We start from the raw sequence: 25,058 nt of genomic DNA, 5'->3' as shown, positions 1-25,058 counted from the left end.
CTCCAAGTAGGAAAGTGATTGTGCCCCTGTACACGGCACTGGTGATGCTGCACCTCGAATCCTGTATTCAGTTTTGGGCCCCTCACTACAAGAAGGACACTGAGTTGCTGGAGCATGTCCAGAGAAGGGCAGTGAAGCTGGTGAGAGGTCTGGAGAACAAGTCTTACGAAGAGTGGCTGAGCGAACTGGGGTTGTTTAGTCTGGAGAAGAGGAGGCTGAGGGGAGACCTTATCGCTCTCTACAAGTATGTGAATGGGGGTTGTATCAAGGTGGGTGGTCCTTTTTCCCAAGTAACAAGTGATAGGACAAGAGGAAATGGCCTCAAGTTGCACCAAGGGAGGTTTAGACTGAGTATCAAGAAAAATTTGTTGACTGAAAGGGTTATCAAGCATTTGAACAGGCTGCCCACCCAGGAAGGTGGTTGAGTCACCATCCCTGGAGGTATTTAAAAGATGTGTAAATGTGGTGGACTTGGCAGCATTAAATTAAAGTTTGGACTCTATGATCTTAAAGGTCTTTTCCAACCTAAATTGTTCTATGATATAATAAGTACAAGCACAATAACCAATATTATTATACTGGCAGTAATACATATAATGCTACGAAACAAGCCTATACTTTTCATGTGCATTTTTACTGCACTCACCTCATGTGTACAACCTTCAACAGTTTCCACAGCTTGCACCTTTACTTGAGGCATCAGGTCTGCCAGACTAAAAACATACAAGTTAGGATTGCCAAAAAGTTATTTAAAAATCCTGTTTGCTTTATAAATGCAAAAATATCGAGCTTCTCCTCTACTTTAACTGCAACATTAAAAAAAGGATACACGAAACAGACAGTTGGCAGAGATTACTACCGGGACTGAGAATATCTATAAGTGTTAAAATTTTGCTACTATATATATATCTACTTTAACTACTGCTTTGTAGTAATATCTTAACTTGCACCACAAACTGCACTTGGATCACATTTGTTTACATAAAGCTTTCTGACTAAACAAGGACTTTTTTCCAATATACAGCAAAGAAAAATTGAAAATCTGTATTCCTGCTACTAGTCTTGACACCAAATAACAGCAGCCTGAAGCATCCCAAGCAGCTGCCGGAGGACGAGACCCCTTCTCTCATGGCCACTAGAGGGAGCTAGTGTCTCACTGCATAAAGCAGCTAGTAAGCTACTGTGGGCAAGTATACGTCCTACTGAGACCACCAACACAGGCACTGACTTGAAATGTTGACTCTCGTTCTGTTTTGGATCTATACAGGCACCCTTTGTTTACAGTGTTCCGAGAAGTCTTCTCATGACTTTCTCACAGAAAATCTTATCTTGAATTTAAGAAAAATTACCATGTAAAACCAAATGACAATCCAGATCAGAATTCTGTCCGACAGAAATCAGTAATACATCACCCAGAGAAAAGTGTAAGAACACAGCAAGCACATAATTTTTATTTCTGCAGTAGAGTTTTCTACACCTTGACCTAGGAGGCACACACCTGCATTTGGCACCTGTGGGTGAATTTTTATTCCATGAACCCTCCTAATCATTTTCTGAAGGAACATAAACTGCCAAGTTCCCATGAATCTCTTAAGACACACTAAGCTGAAAAGGTGCCTGCTCTGTCCCTTCAATCTGTTTTCAAAACCCCTCATAATACCTGTCATGAAGATCTGGAAAGAAAAGAGGGAGACATGCAGATCCTAAATCACAGAAATGGCATTCTGGCTTCCCTTCAGCTGCCTTATCTCCCCAGCTGTTGGCATGTCCAAATATATGCTCCTCTCCATGTCAATACCTGCTATTTGAGCTCAAATTTAAAAGCATGTCTGTACTTGATTCCAGATGTTTGCTGCAGTTACAATCTTACATGCCTGAAAAGCTTTGTTTCTGTCTCCTTGGTCAAATTCTTCTTCCTGTATCCCATGCAAATTACGTCTTTCAGTGGCACAGTACACAAGAAGCCTGCCTCCTCCCATGTGCCTCACTGCTTACCTCTTCCTATATGCCTGAAATCACCATGACGGCTTTGACCAAGAACCACCGATCCATATGCAGTAACCACAAACACATCAACATTTCATACTGCGGTTGCCTATCTGTCCGCAATATTATTTTACATATAATCAGTGCTCATCACTGCTGAAGCTGTACTACCAGGATATTCTCACTTATATAGGTAATGGAAAATCAACTTCATCTTTATATGAAAATACTGCAAAACTACTTACATCGACTATTCACAACTGGCAATAGCTAACCAGTATGTCTTGCTATGATTTAGCATTAAGCTGGGCACTTACTTAGCATCTTCTGACACAATATCTTCCAATTTTGGCTTCTTTCCCACAACAGCATCTTCAGTACTATCAACCTCTGCTTCCCGCTTGGCCTTCCCTGTCGCATCTACTGAAGATTTTTCATCCGATCGTTTTCTGCACCGTAAAGAGACAACAAATTTAAAGTTTGCCTGTTTCATGTATGTATTTTCAGAAAAGAAATCAGGTGTCCTAGAAGCAACTGTGACCACGTTGCATTCAGGGCACAAGCCGGGGAACTCCACCCACGAAAACAGCCGTGAGTTTTCAAATCACTTCCCGGATGAGCTTGCCGTCAGGTACCCGCACTCCCCAGCCGCCCACTTCGGCCGGGCTGCATACAGCCTTGGGGCCAGGGATCCCAGAAAAGCGTGCCCCTTTGGGCTACACGGACTCCCCGGTCCCGAGGGGGTTCAGTAGCTGAAACTAGCTGGCAGAAGCCAGGCCCAGCAGTGTGGCCGGAGCCTCGGCCACCAGAGCGCCCCCGGCCCGGCGCCCACGGCCCCCCACTGTGCCCTCACCCCGGTCTCCTGGAGCCCTCAGCGGCGCCCACTTTGTTCTTCTTGGTGCCGGAGGCAGCGGCGGCGGCGGCGTCCTCAAACACGCTGAAGAGCTCGTCCCCAAACGCGTCCGCCATCTTCCCGCCGGTCCCACAATGCCTCGCGCGGGACAGCCCACCCCCCCTTCCCTCAGATCCTTTCCGCCTCTACCCCTGCGCGGCACACCGAGGAGAAACAGAGCCCCCACGCCGCCCCGGGGCACAGGGAGGCCCACGCACGGCCCGATCCCGAGCCCACCCCGCCAGCACTGGGGCACCGCAAACCGCCCTTCACCGCACAACCGCCCGCCCAGCAAGCTCGTCCCACAAGCCCCTGCGGTCGACGGTGGCCCTTGCCCCGGAACCTGATTTCCGCAAGACCCAAGAGGCCTGACGGCAGCGAGGTGCGCTCCCTCCGGCATTGACCAATGGGAGACGGAGGGCGGTGGCAAGCAGGTAACACTGGCCAATGGGGAGCGGCGGGCGGTGCCAAGTGCGGTGCCCGGATTCAGGCAGTGGGCTGGTGTCCGTGCGGGTGAGGGCTACCATGGGCGGCCGCAACAAGAAGCAGCGGGCGGGCAGCGCGGCCTACACCGCCTCCGCCGCCACTGCGGCTGCCCGGGCTCGAGCTGCCGCTGAGGCAGGCGCTGCCGTCGCTGCTGCGGAGGCAGGCAGCCGAGCGGCGCCGCGGCCGCCGGCCGCCTCCAAGGAGCCGCGTGTCAAGCAAGGTACTGGGCGCCGCGGCGTCAGGTGGTCCCTGCCGGGGAGACCCAGGGCGGCTGTTGCCGTGGGGAAGAGGAGTGCTGGGTCCAGGCGGCTGCGAGGGGGGTGCTTCGGCTGGCCGGGAGGGCACGGCGGGGCAGTTTCGTCAGGGAGCCCCCGAGGGCGTGTCCTGCCCCTGCCTGGGGCCTCGGCGCTACGGGAAAAGGCCTGCTAAAAGGCTTGACGTTATTGAGCGTCGGGAGAGGCACCTTAAACTCCTCCGACACGAGGTTGATCAGGCGTGGCTTTAGCCCGTCTCACTTCCTGGTTGAGCCTGAACAGATGAGCCTTGTTGGCATTGATGTGTTGAGTTAATTACAAAAAGTATGCCACTAGATTATAGGCAGTTCATGTGGAGCAAGTGTTGGTGTGGCAGTTTCCCAGTAATGAGCTGCTTTTTTGGATGCTTGTTCCATATGTGCTCAAAACTCATGTAATGTAGATTTGGGATATCTTTTTCTGTGTCATGAAAAAAGTCTAGAGCAAATCCAGGGCTGGAGGCACTTCAGCAGTGTTGGATGAGCTGAGGGATGACTGTTCTGGGTGCAGCCTGAAAAACTAGTATTGTGCAGTACTGTGAGATGTCTGTTTTCAGTAAACCAGCTTTGCCAGAAGTAGCTCTGATACTTATAGCATCAGTAACAACTTGCATTGCAGACTATAAGCAAACCATGTAATGGCCAGGCCATTTGAGATTCCAACTTGTTAACACAAAGTCTTGCAATCCATTAACTTAAACTTCCTGAACCTATTCATGTATGCTACTTTCACAAATTTGGGCTTACATTTAGTAGTACCTTACATTAAGTACATTACTTACTAAATTACATTTAGTAAATGTATGTCTTGTGCTTCCCACTCCTCCAACACCACAGTGCATAGTCGTCTTCAGAAACTATTCTGTTTCTCTCCCAGGTCATCTGCTGTGGTGAAAAATAAGTCAGTGTAAGTGAAAACTAAGTTAGTATAGTCTAAATACTGCGTAGTTGCACAACCTACCAGTATGTGCCAGCAATTAGCTCGTGAGTGTTAACTGCTTTTTGTAATTCCTGACCAGAGGTGACCATTTTTTTTCTGAAATGCAGTTACCTACACCCAGTTTTGATGTGAAAATGGGCTCTCCTAGAGCTTGTGTGCAGGCAGCCGAGCACAGATGAGCTGTTCGACCTGCCTGCTGGCAGGCTGATGAACTGGGAGGTAGCTGTGCCTCCTGGAGCATAGCAATGCTCCCTCTGGGGTGGTGAAAGCTGTGAGATTGCTCAGTTTCTTTATACCTGTGCCGTACCAGAAGCAGTATATGTGTTCTGAAAATTATGGAATCCAACAGCAAACTGTGTGTTGTCATTCTGATGGTGATAAATAGCTTTGTGAACTAGTATTTTTCTAACAGCTGCTAAATGAAAAGTATTTAAGAATTACCATAGCAGATGAGACCAAGGACCTCTGTAACCCCAGTGCCCTCTACTAGACTGTGGACAAATGCAGGTAGCTATGTAAGAATAGGTCAGACATGCAGTGATACTTCTGTGGAGTACTCTTACATCCTCCATCAGTTGTGGCGTAGGGTTTTCCTGACCAGACGCAGTGTTTTTTCAATGCCCTCCAAAAGTGATTGATTTCTTTACTACAAAGGTATCTTGTCTGCCCTTGGGCTTCGGTCAACTTTCAATATCCAGAGCTTTAGCAGCAAAGAGTTCTGTTACATAGCTATGCACTTTGTAATAAAAAACCCTCAACAGTCTTGCTTGCTTTGAACTGCCATTAGCTTCCCTATTTGGCACTCCTTTTTCCTGTGTGGAGAGAGAGTAAGCAGTCAATCCCATTTCCTTTCAATGTGCCACTTCAAATTCTATACTTTGTCTGCTAAGAGTCACCCTTCTTCGCTATTCCTTGTTCAAGGACCTTTCTGTACTGTTGATTATTCTTACTGTCATTAACATACCTGCATGTTTCTGGGAAATTAGTGTACTATTTCCTTACACTAACCTGTGTTATGTTGGGTCTGTTTTAGCTACTGTAAACAATGTTCTCTGTGTTCTGCGTATGTAATTGATAGTTATTTGCAATTTGCAGGTCCAAAAACTTACAGTTTTAGTTCAACGACAGATTCCAGTGCTGCTGGAAATCTAGATAAGTCTGTTCTTAAGGTGAGTATCTTCTTTAGGTAAAACAACTTTGGCTTTCATAGTATTCTTTTAGCTGAGTAAATATTTCTTCAACATTATGTTATGCAGGTAAACTACATTCATGTCTTAAGACATTGACTGTATTGAGCTTGATATATTTGGGATTTTGAGTGTGCCCTAAGAAATAGGGGTAAACCAACAGGGCAGGAGAATGTCTATATTGCATGCAGGACTACTAAAAGTTATGTTTGGGCTTTGGCTGTGCATATGGATTCTTCTTCCTGTCAGAGAAAGAATACAGATTTTATACAACAATCACCATAGCAACCAAAGCTTTGTTCATGCTTTAGATGTGTTGAAAATACTAAAATTGTTATTTTAGCAAAATATTTTTTTTAAGCCAGACCGGAAGGAGAGTGTCACAGATTGTATCTTCATGACCAAATTATTTTATACCACTTCTTGTAAGCAGAGGAGAAAGTTCTTTCCATTATTTTTTTTGTATTTCCTTACAGTATTTCCCTTCACACATTAAATTTCCTTGAAGATGTAAATGGGCCTTTTCTGTAATAAGGAGTGAACTCTTCTATCTCAAGTAAAAGCATATAGCTTGCAAAAGTTAAAAGAAAATAGTGTCCCTTTCATAAGAGATGTTTACCACACCTATGGAAAGATGAAAAAGTTGGGATTTGAATGGCAGAGAGATTTCTGCATTCTTATTTCCTTAGCCATGAAGACCATTGATATGTCATAAAAATTTGTAATGTTTTGCTTTGTGTCAATTAATTTTCTCTGTGCAGGTAATGATAAATGGTAATTTGGAGAAGAGAATTATTGATGTAATCAATGACCATAAAAACCAAAATGATGACAAAGGAATAATTTCCAGAAGACTTACTGCTAAGAAACTACAGGTAGAGTTTGAAGTGTTGTTCTCTGACCATTGTTTATTTAGAATGAACAGTTTCTTTTTTATCATTTGCATCATGTGTCATACTGTACTTCTGCATGCAGTACAAGCCAGTGTAGCATGCTTTCCAGCAGTTCCATAAATCATTAGTCAGTGGGCTCGACAAGTATGCTTATTAGGAAAGACATCTTGATGCATTCAGTAACTAAAATTGGACTCTGCAGAGAGGATAGAGGAATAGAACTTAATCTGAATGTTTATTTCCTCAATTTTTGTTCCATATAGTTGAGAAATTGTATGTTTATCTAACTAGCAAATACGTTCTGTACAGAGACTGGAATGTAGGCTTATACATATGTATACTTATTTACAATAAAAATATTTAAGCTTTGTATGCAAAACAGGATTTTCTCCTCAGCCTTCTGGTATATTAATTTATGCTGTTTACCTCTATTTAATCCCAGTTACCTAATATGTGGGAAATAGGAGTTGCAAGCCTATATTAGATTGATGGATTAAATCATAATATTTTCTGACTTTTTTTATTTATAGGATGTATACATGGCTTTACAAAGATTCTCTTTTAAGACTGAGCATATTGAAGAAGCAATGAAAAATACACTTTTATATGGTGGTGATCTTCACTCTGCACTTGATTGGCTTTGTTTAAACCTTCCTGATGGTGAGTATGATGACAGAGAATTGACTACAGTATTTAACAGTTTTTAACAGCAGGGTGGTAGGACCTGCTCTGGCATGGGGGATGCTTCATAGTAGTAATTAAATACATTGTTTCACTAAGACTGGTAGTCCTCACAGTGCTCCTTTCCTAGGTGTGCTGCTGACTGGTTCTGGGATATGTTTTTAGCGTGTAAAATTTTGTAGACCTCTTGTTCCTACTCTTAAAGTTTTATTGAAGTCCAACAAACAAATGCTGGCTTATGTAAATGATAAAACGTAATATAATTTCACCCATGCTGCTTTTGTTTTATGCTCTTCTAGTTGGCTCCAAACACACTTTAAAAGACTTTCAGTAATTATTATTGACATATTCTGAGACATGGGTTTTCTTTTTTATTTTAATTTTTTTTTAAGATGCCTTGCCTGAAGGTTTTAGCCAGCAGTTTGAAGAACAGCAACAGAAACCTAGAGCAAAATTTTCTTCTCATGTGTCACAACATGAACCTTCACCTCGCTTAGTAGATTACAAAAAGAAAGAAAATGTCCCTGAAACTAAGGTAATCTGAGAAATTAATTTGTATTTACTGGGGAGAAGAGAGGATGAAGTTTTCTAAAAGACAGAAGCTGCATTGACTTCCAACACTGATGTGAAAAACTTCTGAAAATATGATATGCTTAGTAATTGTCACCCACATTATTTTACCTTCAAATGACCATTCCACTGAAGTTAACACTTTTTTCATGTTTAGAAGGCTCTTCATAGTTCATTTTTTGTGGTAAAGCATAGTTTAATTTTCTTCTGGAAGGGGTTCATTCTGTCTATTTACAAATGGCACTCTCTTAAACCCAAACTTGTGTGGGTTTAAGTTTGCCTGTATACTTGCAGTGTTTTGATTTCTGTTGTTATTGAATGTTAAACATAGAAATCGAAAAGATTGCTTGCGAAAGTGTTTTTCTTAGAGCATTTAAAATCGTTCAGGTGTTAAGATCTATGTTAAGTATATCGTGGAATGTTTACCCTGGTTGGAGACGCTTGTTCCTTTTTTTTTTTTGTTATTTATGTCATATAACATAGCTTTTATGTAACATCTTAGGCAGTAATTCCTAAATGCTGACAGTGTTGTAGTTTAACACCAGACAGCAGCTAAACATCAAACAGCTGCTCCCTCACTCCCCCTCAGGGGGCTGGGGGGAACAGAATGGGGAGAGTAAAAGTGAGAAAACTTGCAGGTTGACATAAAGACAGTTTAACAGGCAAAGCAAAAGCAAAACAAGGAATTCATTCACCACTTCCCAGGGCCAGGCAGGTGTTCAGCCATCTCCAGGAAAGCAGGGCTCCATCACGTGTAATGGTAACTTGGGAAGGCAAATGCCATCACTCTGAACATCCCTTCCCTTCCTCCTGCTTCCCTGCAGCTTTATATGCTGAGCATGATGTTGTATGGTATGGAATATCCCTTTGGTCAGTTGGGGTGAGCTGTCCCAGGTGTGTCCCCTCTCAGCTTCCCGTGCACCCCCAGCCTCCTCGCTGATGGGGTGGGGTGAGATGCTGAATAGTCCTTGACTGCTTAACGACAACTGAAGACATAAGTATGTTACCAATATTATTTTCATCCCAAATCCAAAAAACACAGCCTTATACTAGCTTCTATGAAGAAAACTAGCTCTGTCTCAGCCAAAACCAGGATGCAGAGAAATGCCTTGGTGTTTTCACTTACTGTTATCATTACTTTTAATTTTTGTTGCTCTTCCTAGGAAAGAAATGTGGGGAAAGAGAAAGAAGTGAGTATGAAGGAATGGATTTTGCAATATGCTGAGCTACAGGGTGATGAAGAGAATAATGAGTCTGTGAAAGAGACAGATGAAGAAAAGTCTGACCCAGTAAGATAGAATAACACTTCATGGAACTCTTTGAAAACTCATTGGTCTGGTACATCTGCAAGTGGTGGATCTATTTGTTAAAAATTGGGCATTGAATACTTTTTTTACATTATCTGTTTTTACATTTGCAGCCTCTAAAAGGGAAATGGGTCGAAACGTCTCCTTTCCTGAGTTGTTTTTCCTTTCCTGTTTCTTTGTACTGGGCTCAAGATACTGAATGCATTGTGCTGGAAAGGAAAAACTTGTGAAACACATCTTAGTGACATTAGGAAAGTGACTATCAAATTCTGAGAGGTTTTATTTATTTTTTAACAAATTCTGTTAGTTACATAAAAACTAATTGTTTCTTCTTTGTGTAAGCTTGGTATAAAGGACAAAAAACCCCCACTTTTTTATTATGAAGTTCAGTAAAAGTGACAAGTATACAATACTGAACTTGTAATTGATAACTCTGTTTGAAATAGAATGAGAGGTATGTCTGTCTGGCTGCCAAGCTTTCAGAAGCAAAAGAACAAGCAAGCATCTCCAAGCAAGACAAAGACAAACAAGGCCAGAAGGTAGCACAGCAGAAAATAAGAAGAATTCAGCAAGGTAGAGCTACACAAAATACATGTGTTTTATCTTATGGCCTGCATATTTGTTAGGCAAGTAAGCCTCTGAGTCAGAATTGATTTCATCATCTTTCACGGTGCTGTGAATTGCAGGCTTTCCTGAATCTATCCTTTCGCATATGGGTCAAATTGTCAGTGTCAATGACAATTTGACTCAAGTAAAAAGTCAGTAACATTTCACTACTTGTGTTTTTGGGTGCTCAGTATGAATTAATATAATTGATCTTTTCTTTTTAAAGAATAAATGCTCAGCAGTTTGTGGGTGTAAGTTGTATTCTCTCTCTGACAGAATTGGCAGTACTTGAAGAACATCCAGTATTTAACCCGGCTATAAAGATTTCACACCAACTACAAAATGAGAAGAAAAAACCTCCCTCACCTCAGCCTCAAGAAACCACTTTGAATTTGAGCTTGCTTGAAAAACCCGATGGTGCTGCAAAGGAAGGCAAAGGTGTGTTGGAAATGGTTCACTACAAGCTTGAAGCGTACCACAGATTTCCAATATTAGTTCTTGTTTTCCTAGGTTGTATTGCATTGTAGTACTGACTCATCAAGCACGCACTGACCAAGCTGACTTTAAAGGATCCGTATTTGTTTTAGCAGATGATGTTGAAAGCTATTTTTGCCATACTGTCCTGTCTAAAATTTTAACTTTTTTTTTAATTGTAGGGCTGGTTACTGTTTCCATTGTCACCATCTCATCCTTTTAAACTCCTTCCATTGTAAACATTCAAACTGTTATATTATTTTCTAATACCAAACTTTAGTGAAAGATCTTAAATAATTGAGCGATCAAAGATGGCAAACAAAATATTGTAATTAATTTTCTGCTAGATACTTTTGTGGGAAAAAAAGAAATTTCTGTTGTGTCACTACCAGTATTTCCACAAAACATCTCAGAAAATACTGCTTTCTAGTAAAAATACTTTTGAATAAAAGGTAAAGCCATTTTTGGCTGTCAAAGGAATGTAAAATAAATTTTAGGAGACTTAAAATTTGTCTTTCTGTTCTTGTAGTGAAAAAGAAAGAACCGCTAGATATAAGAAATTTTGATTATAGTGCTCGAAGCTGGACTGGCAAATCTCCAAAACAATTTTTGATTGACTGGTGCAGGAAGAATTTTCCCAAGAGCCCAAATCCTGCTTTTGAAAAGATTCCAGTTGGAAAATATTGGAAATGTAGGTATGTATTTGTTATAAACTTTACATTTTCCTTTTGGTTCTTTTAAAAATAAAATCGCTGGCTACTTCTGTCGTGTCATATTGATCCAGATTTATATGAATATAGTGTGTTTAACCTAAAATCTCTTCTTAAGTCCACCAGGGAGGTATTTCACTCTGGATAGCTCTGCCAAAGTAACGCTTAGAATGGACACTATTGCAAAAATAAGATTCTCATGAATGATGTGTAAAAAGGATTAGTTTTTAATTCTGTACTGCTGAATGAAAGGTTTTGAAGCAAACTGTGAGATAAATTTGGGCAATTAACTTCTAGTATTCTCAAAGTTATATATTAAATCATAGGTTTTAAGCATTTGAATACCCAAACCCCTTTCGGGATTGTTTAAAGTAAAGTGGAAGTTAGAAATTTCTATGAAAGCTACCATAAGTTTGTAACCAAAACAGAATCACAGAATCAGTAAGGTTGGAAAGGACCTTCGAGATATCAAGTCCAACCATTAACCCAACGCCACCATGCCCCCTAAACCATGTCCCAAAGCGCTACATCCACACATTTTTTTTAATACTTCCAGAGATGGTGACTCCACCATCTCCCTGAGCAACCTGTTCCAATGCTTGACCACTCTCTCGGTGAAGAAATTTTTCCTAATATCCAATCTAAACCTCCCCTGGTCCAACTTGAGGCCATTTCCTCTCGTCCTATCGCTAGTTACTTGGGAGAAGACGCTGACACCCGCCTCACCACAGCCTCTTTTCAGGTAGTTGTAGAGAACGATAAGATCTCCCTTCAGCCTCCTCTTCTCCACACTGAACAACCTCAGTTCCCTCAGTTGCTCCTCATAAGATTTGTGCTCCCCACCTCTTACCAGCTTCATTGCCCTTCTTTGGACACGCTGGAGCACATCAGCATCCTTCTTGTAGTGAGGGGCCCAAAACCGAACACAGGATTCAAGGTGAGGCCTCACCAGTGCCGAGTACAGGGGTGTTATCACTTCCCTACTCCTGCTGGCCACACGATTTCTGATACAGACCAGGATGCTGTTGGCCTTCTTGGCCACCTGGGCACACTGCTGGCTCATGTTCAGCCAGCTGTCAGCCAGCACCCCCAGGTCCTTTTCCACTGAGGAGGTCTCCAGCCACTCTCCCCAAGCCTGTAGCGTTGCATGGGGTTGTTGTGACCCAAGTGCAGGACCTGGCACTTAGCCTTACTAAACCTCATACAGTAGACTTCGGCCCATCGTTCCAGCCTGTCCTGATCTCTCTGCAGACCCTTCCTGCCCTCCAGCAGATCAACACTCACACCCAGTTTGGTGTCATCTGCAAACTTACTCAGAGAGCACTCGATCCCCTCATCCAGATCATCGATAAAGATATTGAACAAGACCGGCCCCAGAACTGAGCCCTGGGGAACACCGCTTGTGACCGGCCACCAGCCGGTTTTAACGCCATTCACCACAACGCTCTGGGCTCAGCCATCCAGCCAGTTATTTGCCCAGCGAAGAGTAAACCTGTCCAAGCCATGAGCTGCCAGTTTCTCCAGGTGAATGCTGTGGGAGACAGTGTCGAAGGCTTTACTAAAGTCCAGGCAGACAACAGCCACAGCCTTCCCCATATCCGCTAGGTGGGTCACCTGGTCATGGAAGGAGATCAGGTTGGTCAAGCAGGACCTGCCTTTCATGAAGCCATGCTGGCTGGGCCTGATCCCTTGGTTGTCCTTCACATGCCACATGAGCATTCTCAAGATGAACTGCTCCGTGATCTTCCCCGGTATGGAGGTCAGGCTGACAGGCCTGTAGTTCCCGGGATCCTCCTTCCAGCCTTTCTTGTAGATGGGTGTCACACTGGCAAACCTCCAGTCATCTGGGACCTCCCCTGTTAACCAGGACTGCTGGTAAATGATGGAGAGTAGCTTGGCAAGCTCCTCTGCCATCTCTCTCAGTACTCTTGGGTGGATCCCATCAGGCCCCATAGACTTGTGGGTGTCCAGGTGGCTTAACAGGTCCTTAACTGTTTCCTGCTGGATTATGAGGAGTTTATTGTGCTTTCATCCCGTGCAGTGTCAGGGATTTTTAAATTTCTTGTAGAAAATAAGTCTATAATATCGTGGTGTAAAGAAGACTATGATAATGTACAAATAAATTAGACGTGGCTTTATAAATTAATAATGCTTGTTTTAGGAACCAGGTAAAAGAACCTGTCTTCTCGGTCAAGTTAAAAGCTACTAATACACTATCTCCCTAAGAATATGGGAAATTTGGCTGCTGGTCTGACTGGCATATATCTGTTAAACATCTCAGTAGATCATTAAATGTCATCTCAGTCTGTGCTAAGTAGTTACAAGCACACAAATATTTAGTCCTTCTTCCAAAGCAACTAACTTTAATGGTGATTTGTATGTGTATAAGTACTTCTGCTTTGAAGAAAATGAAGACCGTTGTTAAGGGGGAGAAAATCACAAATTCACTGCTGGAAGCTGCTGCTGAGAATTCTTGCTATTCAGTCAAACTTTAAAAGCTGTTTCTGTTTACAAAATATTGTTGAGTAGCATTAATTTTATTTAGCTTAGTTTCTCTATTTGAATTTCACTTGTGCTTTAAACAAAAACTTTAACAGATGTGCTGTTTATATAGGTAACAAAAATTAAGAGAAATGCCTGTATGAATTTCTTTAAGGGTCAGGATTATCAAATCGTCAGATGATGTAATGACAATGTGTCCTACAATCGTAACAGAAGATACCATGCAAGCACAACATCTGGCTGCTACTTTGGCACTCTATCATTTAACCAAAGGACAAGTAAGAATTTCACCAATACTACTGTTCTTAGCCTGGAATCTGCCTCTACACTTGTTTGTTGTGATATCTGTAGTTAAATTCTAAAAACAGTTTAATGAAGTGTTTCCCATTAAATTATTTGCTTGTATTATATGTTCATTTGCTTTTATCTACAATCATGCATATGTGTTGCAGCATACAGGGAGGAAATTTTTTGATAGTGAAACTATTCCTTCAGTGTTGTAAGGAATGCAAGCTAGGTCAAAATAAAAAATGTATCATTGATGTTTATATTACTGTTTTCGAAGTTTCTGTATTTAAAATAGCTCCCTGTTTCATGTTTTGTCATATCTTTTGCCATGCAAGTTCATTTACACATAAAATGTTATTGGTTCTTCCAAGTAGTATATAAAGTAATTTTTTTCTGCTTTTTCCACCTGAAGTCAGTTCATCAGTTGCTCCCTCCTACTTACCGAGATGTCTGGCTAGAATGGAGGGATATTGAAAAGAAAAAGGAAGAAGAAAACAAGATAGAAACCAACAAACCTCGTGATAACTTTATTGCTAGATTATTAAACAAACTCAAACAACAACAACAGCTACAATCTGAAAACCAGCCAAAAGTATCTGAGGGTCCTGAAGATTGCTGGGAAAACTTAGTTTCAGATGAGGATTTCAGCAGTCTCTCCCTTGAGAACTCAGGCACAGATATTTTGGAACCTTCAAGGATTTTGTTCAAAAAGCTGCAAAGTTCCTCCAGATACCAGAGGCTTCTGAAAGAGAGAAAGGAGTTACCTGTCTTTAAGCACAGGTACTCAATTGTAGAAACTCTTAAAAAACACCGAGTAGTTGTTGTGGCTGGTGAAACAGGCAGTGGGAAGAGTACCCAGGTGCCCCATTTCTTGTTAGAAGACTTGTTGCTGGATGAAGGATCAAACAAATGTAATATTGTTTGCACACAACCCCGAAGAATCTCAGCAGTGAGTCTGGCAACCAGAGTTTGTGAAGAGCTAGGCTGTGAATCAGGACCAGGTGGAAAAGTAAGATGTGTCTGAATTCCTTTTTCTAGCCTTGATCAAATACAGGGGGCTGGATTGTTGATACAAAGTGAAAACATTATTTCTCACACAACCAAATAATTAGATATTATTTTCATTTGAAAAAGGCTTCTTGCTATGTCAGCTGTTTCTTTCCAAATTGTTACCTGTGAACCAACCTGATACCATGTATGGGTATCCATATATGATTTCTACAGTCTTTAGAGGGTGGTTAAGAGTAAGAGTGTTTCATAATGGGCATGGTCAAACATTGAAGCAGGGATTGCCTAGAGACTGTGGCATCTGTGTCATTAGGGATGGAGGAGACTCCCCTGAATAAGGCTCTGAGCAATCCAGTCTGGCCTTCGAGAGAGGCCCTGCTTTGAGAGGCGCCCCTTCCAACACAACTTATTTTGTTATTTGAAGAAAACCAAGGTGCTGTATGTTTTATGGTAGTCTATTTGTGCAAAAATACTTTTGTTTGGGGACTGCAAAGAACCCTAAAAAAACCACTTGAGTTTACGAGCTCTTTGCTACTGTGGAGCAACTTAGTAGTAGGCTTCAGTGTATTTTCCCTTTCTTAACAAAGGAAAGTGCATGTATGAAAAAATAGTGTGGTATTCACTCACCATACTACTTAATTAGCAACTTGTGCGGTGTCTGAATCTAACAGTGCTTAAATTTCACTTCATTTTGATATATCTCTAGCTTGTATACTATTTTAAGTTATTCCTATGTTTTTAATATTTTTTTTAAAGAATTCCCTGTGCGGATATCAAATTCGTATGGAATCAAGAACAGGAGAATCCACCAGACTACTGTACTGTACAACAGGTGTCCTGCTTCGGAAACTTCAAGAAGATGGTCTTCTTTCAAGTATATCTCATGTTATTGTAGATGAGGTTATCAGATTTTACTATTCTGCATAAACTATAGTTAGTTATCCTGGGCCTTGACTCGTACTGAAGCCTTACTGTAGATATGTTTTTCTGATTCTAGGTACATGAAAGAAGTGTCCAGTCTGATTTCTTGCTAGTTATTCTGAAGGAGATCTTGCATAAGCGTTCAGACCTGCATCTAATTTTAATGAGTGCTACTGTAGACAGTGAGAAGTTTTCCAGCTATTTCTCACACTGTCCCATCTTAAGGATCTCAGGGAGGAGTTACCCAGTTGAGGTTGGTAAATCTTTCTTTGGTTATGCAAGACACTTTGTATGCACATATACATTGTTTGCCTTATTCCTGTCTGTAGGAAATACACCTACATCACTTTTTTCTTAATGAAAATCCTTGTCTTAAACGTGTGTTTCAATGACTTGTAATCCCTTCCATTTTTGAAAACATGAAACAGCTTCAGTGCTTTGAAGTACAGGGTTGTTACTATTTTTTCTGATGGATTTATTATTGATCAAAATCAGTCCAGCAGCAACACTTTGATTTGTCTCTATTCAGCCTAGGTAGAAAGGAAAGCATTAAAGAACTTCCCCCACCCCATGCAACTTTGCCATTACACTCTTAAATATGTTTTTCATGCATGTTACATAGACTATGGTAGAGGTAATGTGGATCATTAAGGTAATGTGAAGTGGTGCATTAACAAACTCATAGCAGCTCTAAGTTCAGGTTTCCAAAAATTCTAAGAAAGTTTGAGTTGAAATTTGCAAGATCTATTACATCACTAAAAGGGAAGGGCATGCCCTGTTCAGCTTTGTGTGTAAGCTTTAAAAACCAAAAAAGTTGCTGATTAGTTTTTGACATGCCTTGTATTTTTTCTGTGAATTTTCACTTTTTCACTGAAGATTTTCCATGTTGAAGATGTAATTGAAGCAACTGGCTATGTTCTGGAAAAAGACTCAGAATATTGTCAGAAGTTCTTGGAGGAGGAGGAGGAAGTAACAATAAATGTTACTAGTAAAGGAGGAGGCACTACAAAGTATCAGGTAAAATAGGCATTTATAGTTTTGGCTTAGAAATTCTGATTTGTTTAATTATTTTATCATTTTAGTTTCTCTTACTAGATATGATTGGATTGTATAATGCCAAATATTATTTCAGCTGATAAAAGACAGGCACAAAGGCACTCCTACAGTGGAAACCAAGTATTTATTAACACTGCACTCATATGTTTGTGTCTTCAACTCCTTTCTAGATGCCTTGATTTTGCTATATTTGACATTGAGTTCTCTTGTACAGACTCCCAGCTCTAGATCTATAAGCAGCAGCAGCAGCAGGGGAAAGCATTTAAGCTTTTTCTCCCGAAGAATTCTCCACAGTAGTGAACCTCAGAACTGAAGAGGCAAGGCCATATTCTTAGCTGAAAAACTTTCAAGATCCTCCAACTTGGCATGCCAGATGATTTACATGAGATTATTGTGTAGAGCTTTTTGGTTTAATAGGCTATGATCAATCCTGTACTCTGCAGTGACAGCTGTACGTCAGCTTGAAGGGAAGAGTATACGAATGCCATCTGACTTTAGACAACTTAAGCTGTTCCTCTACATAGTATATATTTTGGGTAGATACCTGTCTGCTCTGACTTGCAATCTAAAAATCTCTGCAGGACCATTTAGCTTGGCGTGATCAAACACTGATTTATCTGTTGAAAGCTATGCTCTCGTGTGCTCTGCTGATTTTTTTTCCCCTAGAGTGGTAGTTACCCCATAGATCTCAACAGCGTCCTTTAGTTGAAGCCCAAGTGCTCTGCTGAATGCTCCTCCATCTTTGAGATTTCTTTCTGTTGAGCCTCAGTACAGAAGCATATGTGGTGGCAAGGTTCTTTAAGTGCATTGATTGATGAAAAAATTTACAGTAGTGCAACTTAACATGGAAGCCTTATGTTAAGTATCTGCAAGATGTTTATAAACAATTTAAATGTCTATATTCTGCTAACACTCCCTACCCCTCCTTTCCTCCTGCTCCAAAACACTGCAGGAGTTGCCACCTAATTCACTCTTAACTTTCGTTGCAACCATTAGTTGAGAGGGTGAGATGAGGGAAAGGAGAAAGGGGAGTCTGGTTTCTTACACCCCAGAATACAAGTTTTGAAAGAAGAGTAGCCACCCTGTTATCCCATTTTGAACTGATACCAATTGGATGCCCGATACAGACCTGGGAACTGTTTCCATTTGTAAAAGCAGACTGTATAGTACTGCTTGCAGAGACTTTAATTTTTTATTTTTTATTTTTAAATCTGAGATGTTGTTTAACAGTAGTAGATACCTATACACAGGTGTGGTGGGTTGACCCTGGCTGGATTCCGGGTGCCCACCAAAAGCTGATCTATCACTCCCTTTCTCAGCTGGACAGAGGACAGAAAATTTAACTAAGAGTTTGTGGGTCAAGATTAGGACAGGGAGACATTCAGCAATTACAGATACGGGCAAAACAGACTCGACTTGGAGAAATTAGTTTAATTTATTGGCAATCAAATCAGAATAGGATAATGAGAACTAAAACCAAATCTTAAAAACACCTTCACTCCACCCCTCCCTTCTTCCCAGGCTCAGCTTCACTCCCGATTTTCTCCATCTCCTCCTCCTGAGCAGCACAGGTGGACAGGGAATGGGGGTTGTGGTCGGTTCATCACATGTTGCCTCTGACGCTCTTTCCTCCTCAGGGGGAGGACTCCTCACACTCTTCCCCTGCTCCAGCCTGGGGTCCCCCCCACGGGAGACAGTCCCCCACGAACTTCTCCAATGTGAGTCCTTCCCACAGGCTGCAGTTCTTCATGACCTGCTCCAGCCTGGGTCCCTCCCTGAGGTGCCATCCTTCAGGAACAGAGTGCTCCAGCCTGGGTCCCCCTTGGGGTCACAAGTCCTGCTAGCAAGCCTGCTCCAGCCTGGGCTCCTCTCTCCACGGGGCCACAGGTCCTGCCAGGACCCTGCTCCAGCGTGGGCTTCCCACGGGGTCACAGCCTCCTTTGGGCACATCCACCTGCTCCAGCGCGGGGTTCTGCCCAGGCTGCAGGTGGAGATCTGCTCCAGCGTGGACCTCTATGGCCTGCAGGGGCACAGTCTGCCTCACCATGGTCTTCACCAGGGGCTGCAGGGGAATCTCTACTCTGGTGCCTGGAGCCCCTCCTGCTCCTCCTTCTGCACTGGCCTGGGGGTCTGCAGAGTTTCTCTGTCTCACATATTCTCACTCCTTTCTCTCACTGCAATTGCTGCTGCCATCTTTTCTTTACCTCTTGCTAAATCTGTTATCCCAGATGGGCTACCAGCATCACTAATGGGCTCAGCCTTGGCCAGCAGAAGGTCTGTCTTGGAGCTGGCTGGCATTGGCTCTGTTTGATACAGGGGAAACTTCTGGCAGCTTCTCACAGAAGCCACCCCTGCGGTCCCCCTGCTACCAAAACCTTACCACACAAACCCAATACAACAGGTTATATAGGTGGCTGTGATTTAATCTAACTCATGCTGATTTTGGTGGGAAGATAGTCAATGAAATGTCTCTTATTTCAATCTCTGTTTTAAGAAGCCTAAATTAAGTGAATTGCAAATTGACCTTCTGCTCTCTTCCTTCTTGTAAAGCACTGAGAATATGATTTTTTTTTCCTGCTTTTTTTTTTAGGAGTGTGTACCAGTCCAGTCTGGATTTGGTATGGATTTGGCTCCTTACTATGCGAAGTATAGCAGTCGTACACAGCAGGCTATCTTCTATATGAACCCTTACAAGATCAACCTTGAACTTATTTTGGAGTTGCTTGCATACTTAGGTACAGTCTACTTCTTAAGAAGTTTATATACTTGGGGCTGTCCTTTGGACTTATTTTCTGGTAGAAGTACTTGACTTCATTCTTACGTGAAACATCTTAAAAAGCATTTACAGCAGGGCCCAGAATTAGTTTCTGTTCTCAAGTGAAACTGTTTGCAAATGCGTGTTTGTTTTAACTAAGTGCCTGTACTGTAACTTTCCAGATAGGAGTCCGCAGTTCAAGAACACTGAGGGTGCTGTGCTGATCTTTTTACCAGGCCTTGCCCATATCCAACAGCTGTATGATCTCATTTCAACTGACAGAAGATTTAACTTGCGTGACAGGTAATGCAGATCTTTTCTATAAAGCTAATAGTTTAACTTAATGAATATGTTTGTTGGCTTTTAAGGTCTGCTATTCTTGAGAAGGGAAACGGATTGTTATCCCTCTGAGCTGTTTGTGCTACAAGTGTATTATCTAAAAATGACACAAGCAAAAATGAGAGGTGCTTAGGAATGATGAAGTAATAAATTTTTTTTTCTTTTGATTTTATTTTTCAACAAATTTACTTAATCACAAAGTACTTGACTACTACTTTTCTACTTCTTAGGGTATGGAAGCTGCCATACCTGGGATATAGCTTCTGTGGGTTACTGTTTACATGGAAGTGACTACTTCCTGAGAACAGATCCAGAGACAATAATCTACCGAAAGAAATGGCATAGGGTTGTAGCAACAGATAATTTTGAAATTTATTTTGTGGGTAACTAAAAGTTAGCAGCACGATGACATAAAAAGAACATTTGTAGTCAAATTCTAAAGAGACATAGATGGACTGAGCTGTCAGGGGCTAGAAAAGAAGGAAAGTACAAATCTCTGTGGCTGTCTCATCTCTGAAAGCTTTTATTACTTAGGCTGAAAGTTGCATGTATTTATAGTTCTGTGCAAAGTTTCAGTAATGGTCCTTGTCTTGGAAGCAGAAAGTAAAGAACTCAGGTTTGTGGACACCTAGTTCCCTCTTTGCTAGGCTATTTATGTAAATTAACCTAGAGTTCTGCAGTAGTAGTATTTTTTTTGCATTATTACCAAATAGGAGAACAGTCCTATGAACTAATGGTATTATCCTTTCTTGATACTGTATTCTTGACACTGAAGCAGGCTTTTATAACTAATCATACAAAGTTTTAATCTTTCAAGTGTCCATTCTAGTTGCTTTCTCCAAACTGTTGTCATCATTCTGGTCTCATTTTTTACTGTATCTTAATTTGAGAAGTGTATATTGATTAATGTGATTTCTTGTTCTAGGCACAGGTTGATAGCTTTGCATTCTGTTCTTTCAACTCAAGATCAAGCAGCTGCATTTACAATACCTCCTCTTGGTATTAGAAAGGTATGATATATTTAGAAATGCAAAGTTCACCACTGAAAAACAAAACTTTCTGTCAGTGCAACTCTAAATTGTTTTAAAATCAAATCATACAAATACACAACAACCAGTTGATCCTGTAATTTTCTCACAGCAAAGGAACAAGTCTTCTATTTTGTTGCTCTCTAACAGACAGAAACTAGCATGCTCTGAAAACCTTTACAATAATCAGACAGATTTTTAAACCTAGTATTTTTCTAAGAGCTTGTTTAATGTTGCTTTCTTGTATTTTAACTGTTCTTAACCAGTAACTGTAGGTTTTTTCTAGGAAAAAAGTATTTTACTTACTGACAAGTGATTTAACTAAAAGTTGACCGACCAATTTTGGCAGGTACTAGCTACTAATTTTGATGGATTATAAAACAAAAAGTGAATGCAAAATTCTTACTTAACTTTTGATTCTTCAGTAATTGGGGATGTCTAAACCGTTTTCCAAGTCATGTAGCTTTTAATGCTTTCTCAGATTATTGAAGGAAACATTTCTGGGTAAAAAACTTAACCAAACTTATTCTATAATATTGATTAAAAGGACGAAAACTGTTTGATAGACATTCCATAATTCATTATTTATGTTATGTTACTTCTTTTCAGATTGTTTTGGCAACCAATATAGCGGAGACGGGTATTACGATACCAGATGTTGTCTTTGTAATTGATACTGGGAGAACAAAAGAAAATAGGTGAGAGTTTGATTTTCATCATCATACTGTGATTACTGTAAACAGTTGGAGGTCAGTACTGCAAGAATTTTGTAGTATCATTATTAAACTACAGTTCTGGACAAAACAATGTGCTGAGCTCATGGGGATGCGTTTTTGGATTTTCAAATGGTGTGAAGAACAACAAGGGGAGTTGTTCATAGATATGGACAATCATGATTAAGTACTGGTTTAAAAATAAAGTCGATCCTTTTTATACTATCTCAGTTTTTAGAAGTTATTTTTTGTCCATTTTAAGTGTGAAAAGCCCTACAGAATATGTTAGAAAGAATAATCCTCAATTGCCAGGGAGATGACATAATACAATAGCTCTTTCATTTTCCAATTTTTACACTTTCATATTAGTGAGTTTTATCTAAGGTTCTATGATGTGCAGTATCCCCCAGTTCACACTTAGTTTTCAAAACTTGGTATTTAAGTTAGTATATATCAAAGTTTTAATTTTGAAATCTGAATGGTCACTTGCTTTACAATTTTTAAGGTATCACGAAAGTAGTCAGATGAGTTCCCTGGAGGAGACCTTTGTTAGTAAAGCTAGTGCTCTGCAGCGACAAGGAAGAGCTGGGCGTGTTAGGGATGGATTCTGCTTCCGAATGTACACAAGAGACAGGTACTGTAAACTTAGTTAGCAAGATTTTGTAAATCACATAAATATCTTTGTCTTTTTTATTTCTATGCAAAAACAAGAAGTCTTGTTGAAATTAATTTCAATTACTGCAAACTGGAAAGATTAAACTGTAAAAAAAAAAAAAAACAGAGAATTTGAATATTGCATGAATAAAGTGTTATAATAGTATTTTTGTTTCACAATTGAAAAAAAAAAAACAAACAAAATTGGTTATTTTGAAATAACCAATGAAGTGTGCATTTTATCCACATGCAAGACTTTCAGTTTGAGAGCTATGCATTTTAAGAATTTGTTTTGAAAATTGGGGTCTTACTGCCTCTCTTTCGCTAAAACTCTTGCTTTTCAAGTTACTACACATGCCTTAATTCAAAGGATGAACTGTTTACCCATGCATTAAAACATGTGCTACTTCCTGGCCTTGCCCCTCAAAAGAACATCTGCAAAGAATGAGCATGCAAAATCTGAGTTTATAAGTTGAATTCGAAGATTGAATTGAATATATGTGATTCTATGTTTTTATGATGTTGCAGGTTTGAAAGTTTCATGGAATATTCTGTTCCAGAAATATTGCGTGTGCCTTTGGAGGAATTATGCCTTCATATTATGGTATGGTTTTGGTTTTAGAATTCCTAATCTTGTTAGCTAAAAATATTACGTGTGCCTTTGGAGGAATTACACCTTCATACTATTGTGTGGTTTTGATTTTGGGATTACTGACCTTGTTAGCTAAAAAGGTTTGCTAGGACAACCCTAATCCAGTGTAGCTAGGTGGGGCTTCTCCCACCAGGGCAGGGGGGAACCTAGTGCCCGTGCATTGGAAAATCCAGAGCAGGCTGCTGAGTGAGGATAGCGTACTATACTATTCAGTTTGCCTCAATGACAATTCAAATTTAGTTAAATAGCCTTCAGACTGATTTCTGCTTACGGAAGCAATTCCACTCACCCTCGCCCAATCATGAGTGAGTAGGATATGCGTGGGAAAACTAGCAACCTGGCAAATTAGTGCCAGGTTGAACTGCATCTCATCAGGTTTGAGAGTCTCCTGCTCATCTCTGATTGGTAACGTGCTTCTCTGATCAGTGGTCCTGCCATACAAAGTCCTTCCAGACAATTACATTTTGTTATCCTAATGTGGGGTGTGTCTGCATTCTGGAAACCAAGAGGCTGGTTTAGAGGGGAGGGAATGTGGGCTTTTGATTGCAAGAACAGCTTTTCAGTTTCCTTTGTAGCTACTATAAAAGTTTGTTATAATAAACTCTTATATTTAATTACATGTCCATTTACTCCACAGAAATGCAATCTTGGCTCTCCGGAAGATTTCCTTTCCAGAGCATTAGACCCACCACAGCAGCAAGTAATTGGTAATGCAATGAACGTGTTGAGGAAGATTGGGGCTTGTCTGCTAAATGAGCCCAAGCTGACTCCATTGGGCCAGCATCTTGCAGCTCTCCCTGTCAATGTAAAGATTGGCAAAATGCTTATATTTGGTGCTATATTTGGCTGCTTGGATCCTGTGGTGAGTAAAAAAAAAAAAATATATATATCTAAATGAAAAAAAAAAGTATAGAAATGGTTAACTCTTTACGGTTGATCTGATTTCTTGCAATGTGGTATTTTGAAAGGATGATGCAAGATGTTAAAATGTTTGTTTTAAGGTGAGGGCACCTGAACCTCATGGAGGGGAGCAATCTAAGTGTTCTTTATGATTGGATTCGATCTTAAAGGTCTTTTCCAACCTAAATGATTCTATGATTCTAAACTCCTAGGTACAATTCAGAAGGCGATAGTCAGACTAGGTTTCCAGTTTGGTGTGTTACAATCCCAAGGGAGTGTGACACTTACAGAAAAAGCCCTCTTACATGTGGGTTAGACCAATCTGAATTACCCCACAGTTTGTGGACCAAGAACATGCTGATGTAAAGTTATTGCAAATTAATTGTCTATGGTAACTTATTATGTGAAGACCGTGGCATAGTTTACACTTTCACCCAACCCATTTAATTTACTGCAAATTGGGAGGAAGCACGGGTATGTTAGTCGCTGAGAACTGAAAGTTAAAATTACTTTTTCTCTCAGTATCTCCTGTGAATATGGTATAATCTAAAGCAGTTGTTTAATCTGACCCTCACTGTATTGTATCAGGTACTGCTCTTTCATTTGACAAACCATTTCATGTGAGTTTTGAGATTTATTTTTTTCTCAGTGTATTTAAGGCACTATGTAAGCAATGTCTTTAATATAAGTTCTGAATTCTATGTAGGAAGTTCTTATGGTGATAAGTTTTCTTTGAGACTTAGTAGAAGATAAAGTATCATTAAATATTACTGTAAAAGCAAATACGAAGCTATTTGTTTGATAAACCTTTAAGCTTATAATAAAATACTCTTAAGTGATGAGTACTTTACTAATTGCAGGCAACTCTGGCTGCTGTTATGACAGAAAAATCCCCATTTACTACACCAATTGGTCGGAAAGATGAAGCAGATCTTGCAAAATCATCTCTAGCAATGGCAGTTTCAGACCACATAACAATCTACAATGCTTATCTGGGGTAAATGATAATTATCCTGTGCTTAGAGCTCTGTGCAGATAACAGTTAAGTACGTAGTTCTGTAAAGAATCCTTAATAAGTATCTTCTCTTTAATTTCTTGCACCTGAAATTTTTCTCTTCAGAATAACAATAGATTGCCTTAGTACCTTATCCTTTTAACTATGCTTGCACACGTACAGAGGTGTACTGTGTCTGTTTATGCTAGTGTTAAATGTATTTT

At 40.6% G+C, this 25,058-nt stretch overlaps 2 protein-coding genes across 2 annotated transcripts in view; one reads left to right on the top strand and one right to left on the bottom strand.

Moving 5' to 3' along the window:
* The window catches only part of MTREX (Mtr4 exosome RNA helicase), a gene marked incomplete at its 3' end in the record, with an annotated part of 52,477 nt that extends 49,499 nt beyond the window's left edge, over nucleotides 1-2,978 (bottom strand). The window contains exons 1-3 of the mRNA XM_082013532.1: nucleotides 2,840-2,978; nucleotides 2,304-2,435; nucleotides 647-713 (exon numbers count right to left, since the gene is read on the bottom strand). Coding sequence (XP_081869658.1) covers nucleotides 647-713; nucleotides 2,304-2,435; nucleotides 2,840-2,955 — 315 coding nt within the window. The 5' untranslated portion in view covers nucleotides 2,956-2,978. The remainder of the gene's footprint in view (nucleotides 1-646; nucleotides 714-2,303; nucleotides 2,436-2,839) is intronic.
* A 425-nt stretch (nucleotides 2,979-3,403) lies between these two features.
* DHX29 (DExH-box helicase 29) overlaps nucleotides 3,404-25,058 on the top strand; it is a gene marked incomplete at both ends in the record, with an annotated part of 28,447 nt that continues 6,792 nt past the window's right edge. Inside the window, 22 exons of the mRNA XM_082013204.1 lie at nucleotides 3,404-3,584; nucleotides 5,692-5,765; nucleotides 6,545-6,658; nucleotides 7,207-7,336; nucleotides 7,750-7,892; nucleotides 9,091-9,216; nucleotides 9,681-9,807; nucleotides 10,117-10,278; nucleotides 10,844-11,009; nucleotides 13,681-13,804; nucleotides 14,227-14,823; nucleotides 15,579-15,722; nucleotides 15,820-15,996; nucleotides 16,620-16,760; nucleotides 19,390-19,534; nucleotides 19,737-19,857; nucleotides 20,819-20,903; nucleotides 21,531-21,619; nucleotides 22,140-22,268; nucleotides 22,817-22,892; nucleotides 23,578-23,802; nucleotides 24,701-24,837. Coding sequence (XP_081869330.1) covers nucleotides 3,404-3,584; nucleotides 5,692-5,765; nucleotides 6,545-6,658; nucleotides 7,207-7,336; nucleotides 7,750-7,892; nucleotides 9,091-9,216; nucleotides 9,681-9,807; nucleotides 10,117-10,278; nucleotides 10,844-11,009; nucleotides 13,681-13,804; nucleotides 14,227-14,823; nucleotides 15,579-15,722; nucleotides 15,820-15,996; nucleotides 16,620-16,760; nucleotides 19,390-19,534; nucleotides 19,737-19,857; nucleotides 20,819-20,903; nucleotides 21,531-21,619; nucleotides 22,140-22,268; nucleotides 22,817-22,892; nucleotides 23,578-23,802; nucleotides 24,701-24,837 — 3,413 coding nt within the window. The remainder of the gene's footprint in view (nucleotides 3,585-5,691; nucleotides 5,766-6,544; nucleotides 6,659-7,206; nucleotides 7,337-7,749; nucleotides 7,893-9,090; nucleotides 9,217-9,680; nucleotides 9,808-10,116; nucleotides 10,279-10,843; nucleotides 11,010-13,680; nucleotides 13,805-14,226; nucleotides 14,824-15,578; nucleotides 15,723-15,819; nucleotides 15,997-16,619; nucleotides 16,761-19,389; nucleotides 19,535-19,736; nucleotides 19,858-20,818; nucleotides 20,904-21,530; nucleotides 21,620-22,139; nucleotides 22,269-22,816; nucleotides 22,893-23,577; nucleotides 23,803-24,700; nucleotides 24,838-25,058) is intronic.

This window comes from Phaethon aethereus (genome assembly GCF_964289735.1).
Source record: "Phaethon aethereus genome assembly, chromosome: Z".
In the NCBI taxonomy this organism is placed as follows: Eukaryota; Metazoa; Chordata; class Aves; order Phaethontiformes; family Phaethontidae; genus Phaethon; species Phaethon aethereus.
The sequence above is the reverse complement of the archived record's forward strand: the minus strand, read 5'-3'. Positions and strand labels throughout refer to the sequence as shown.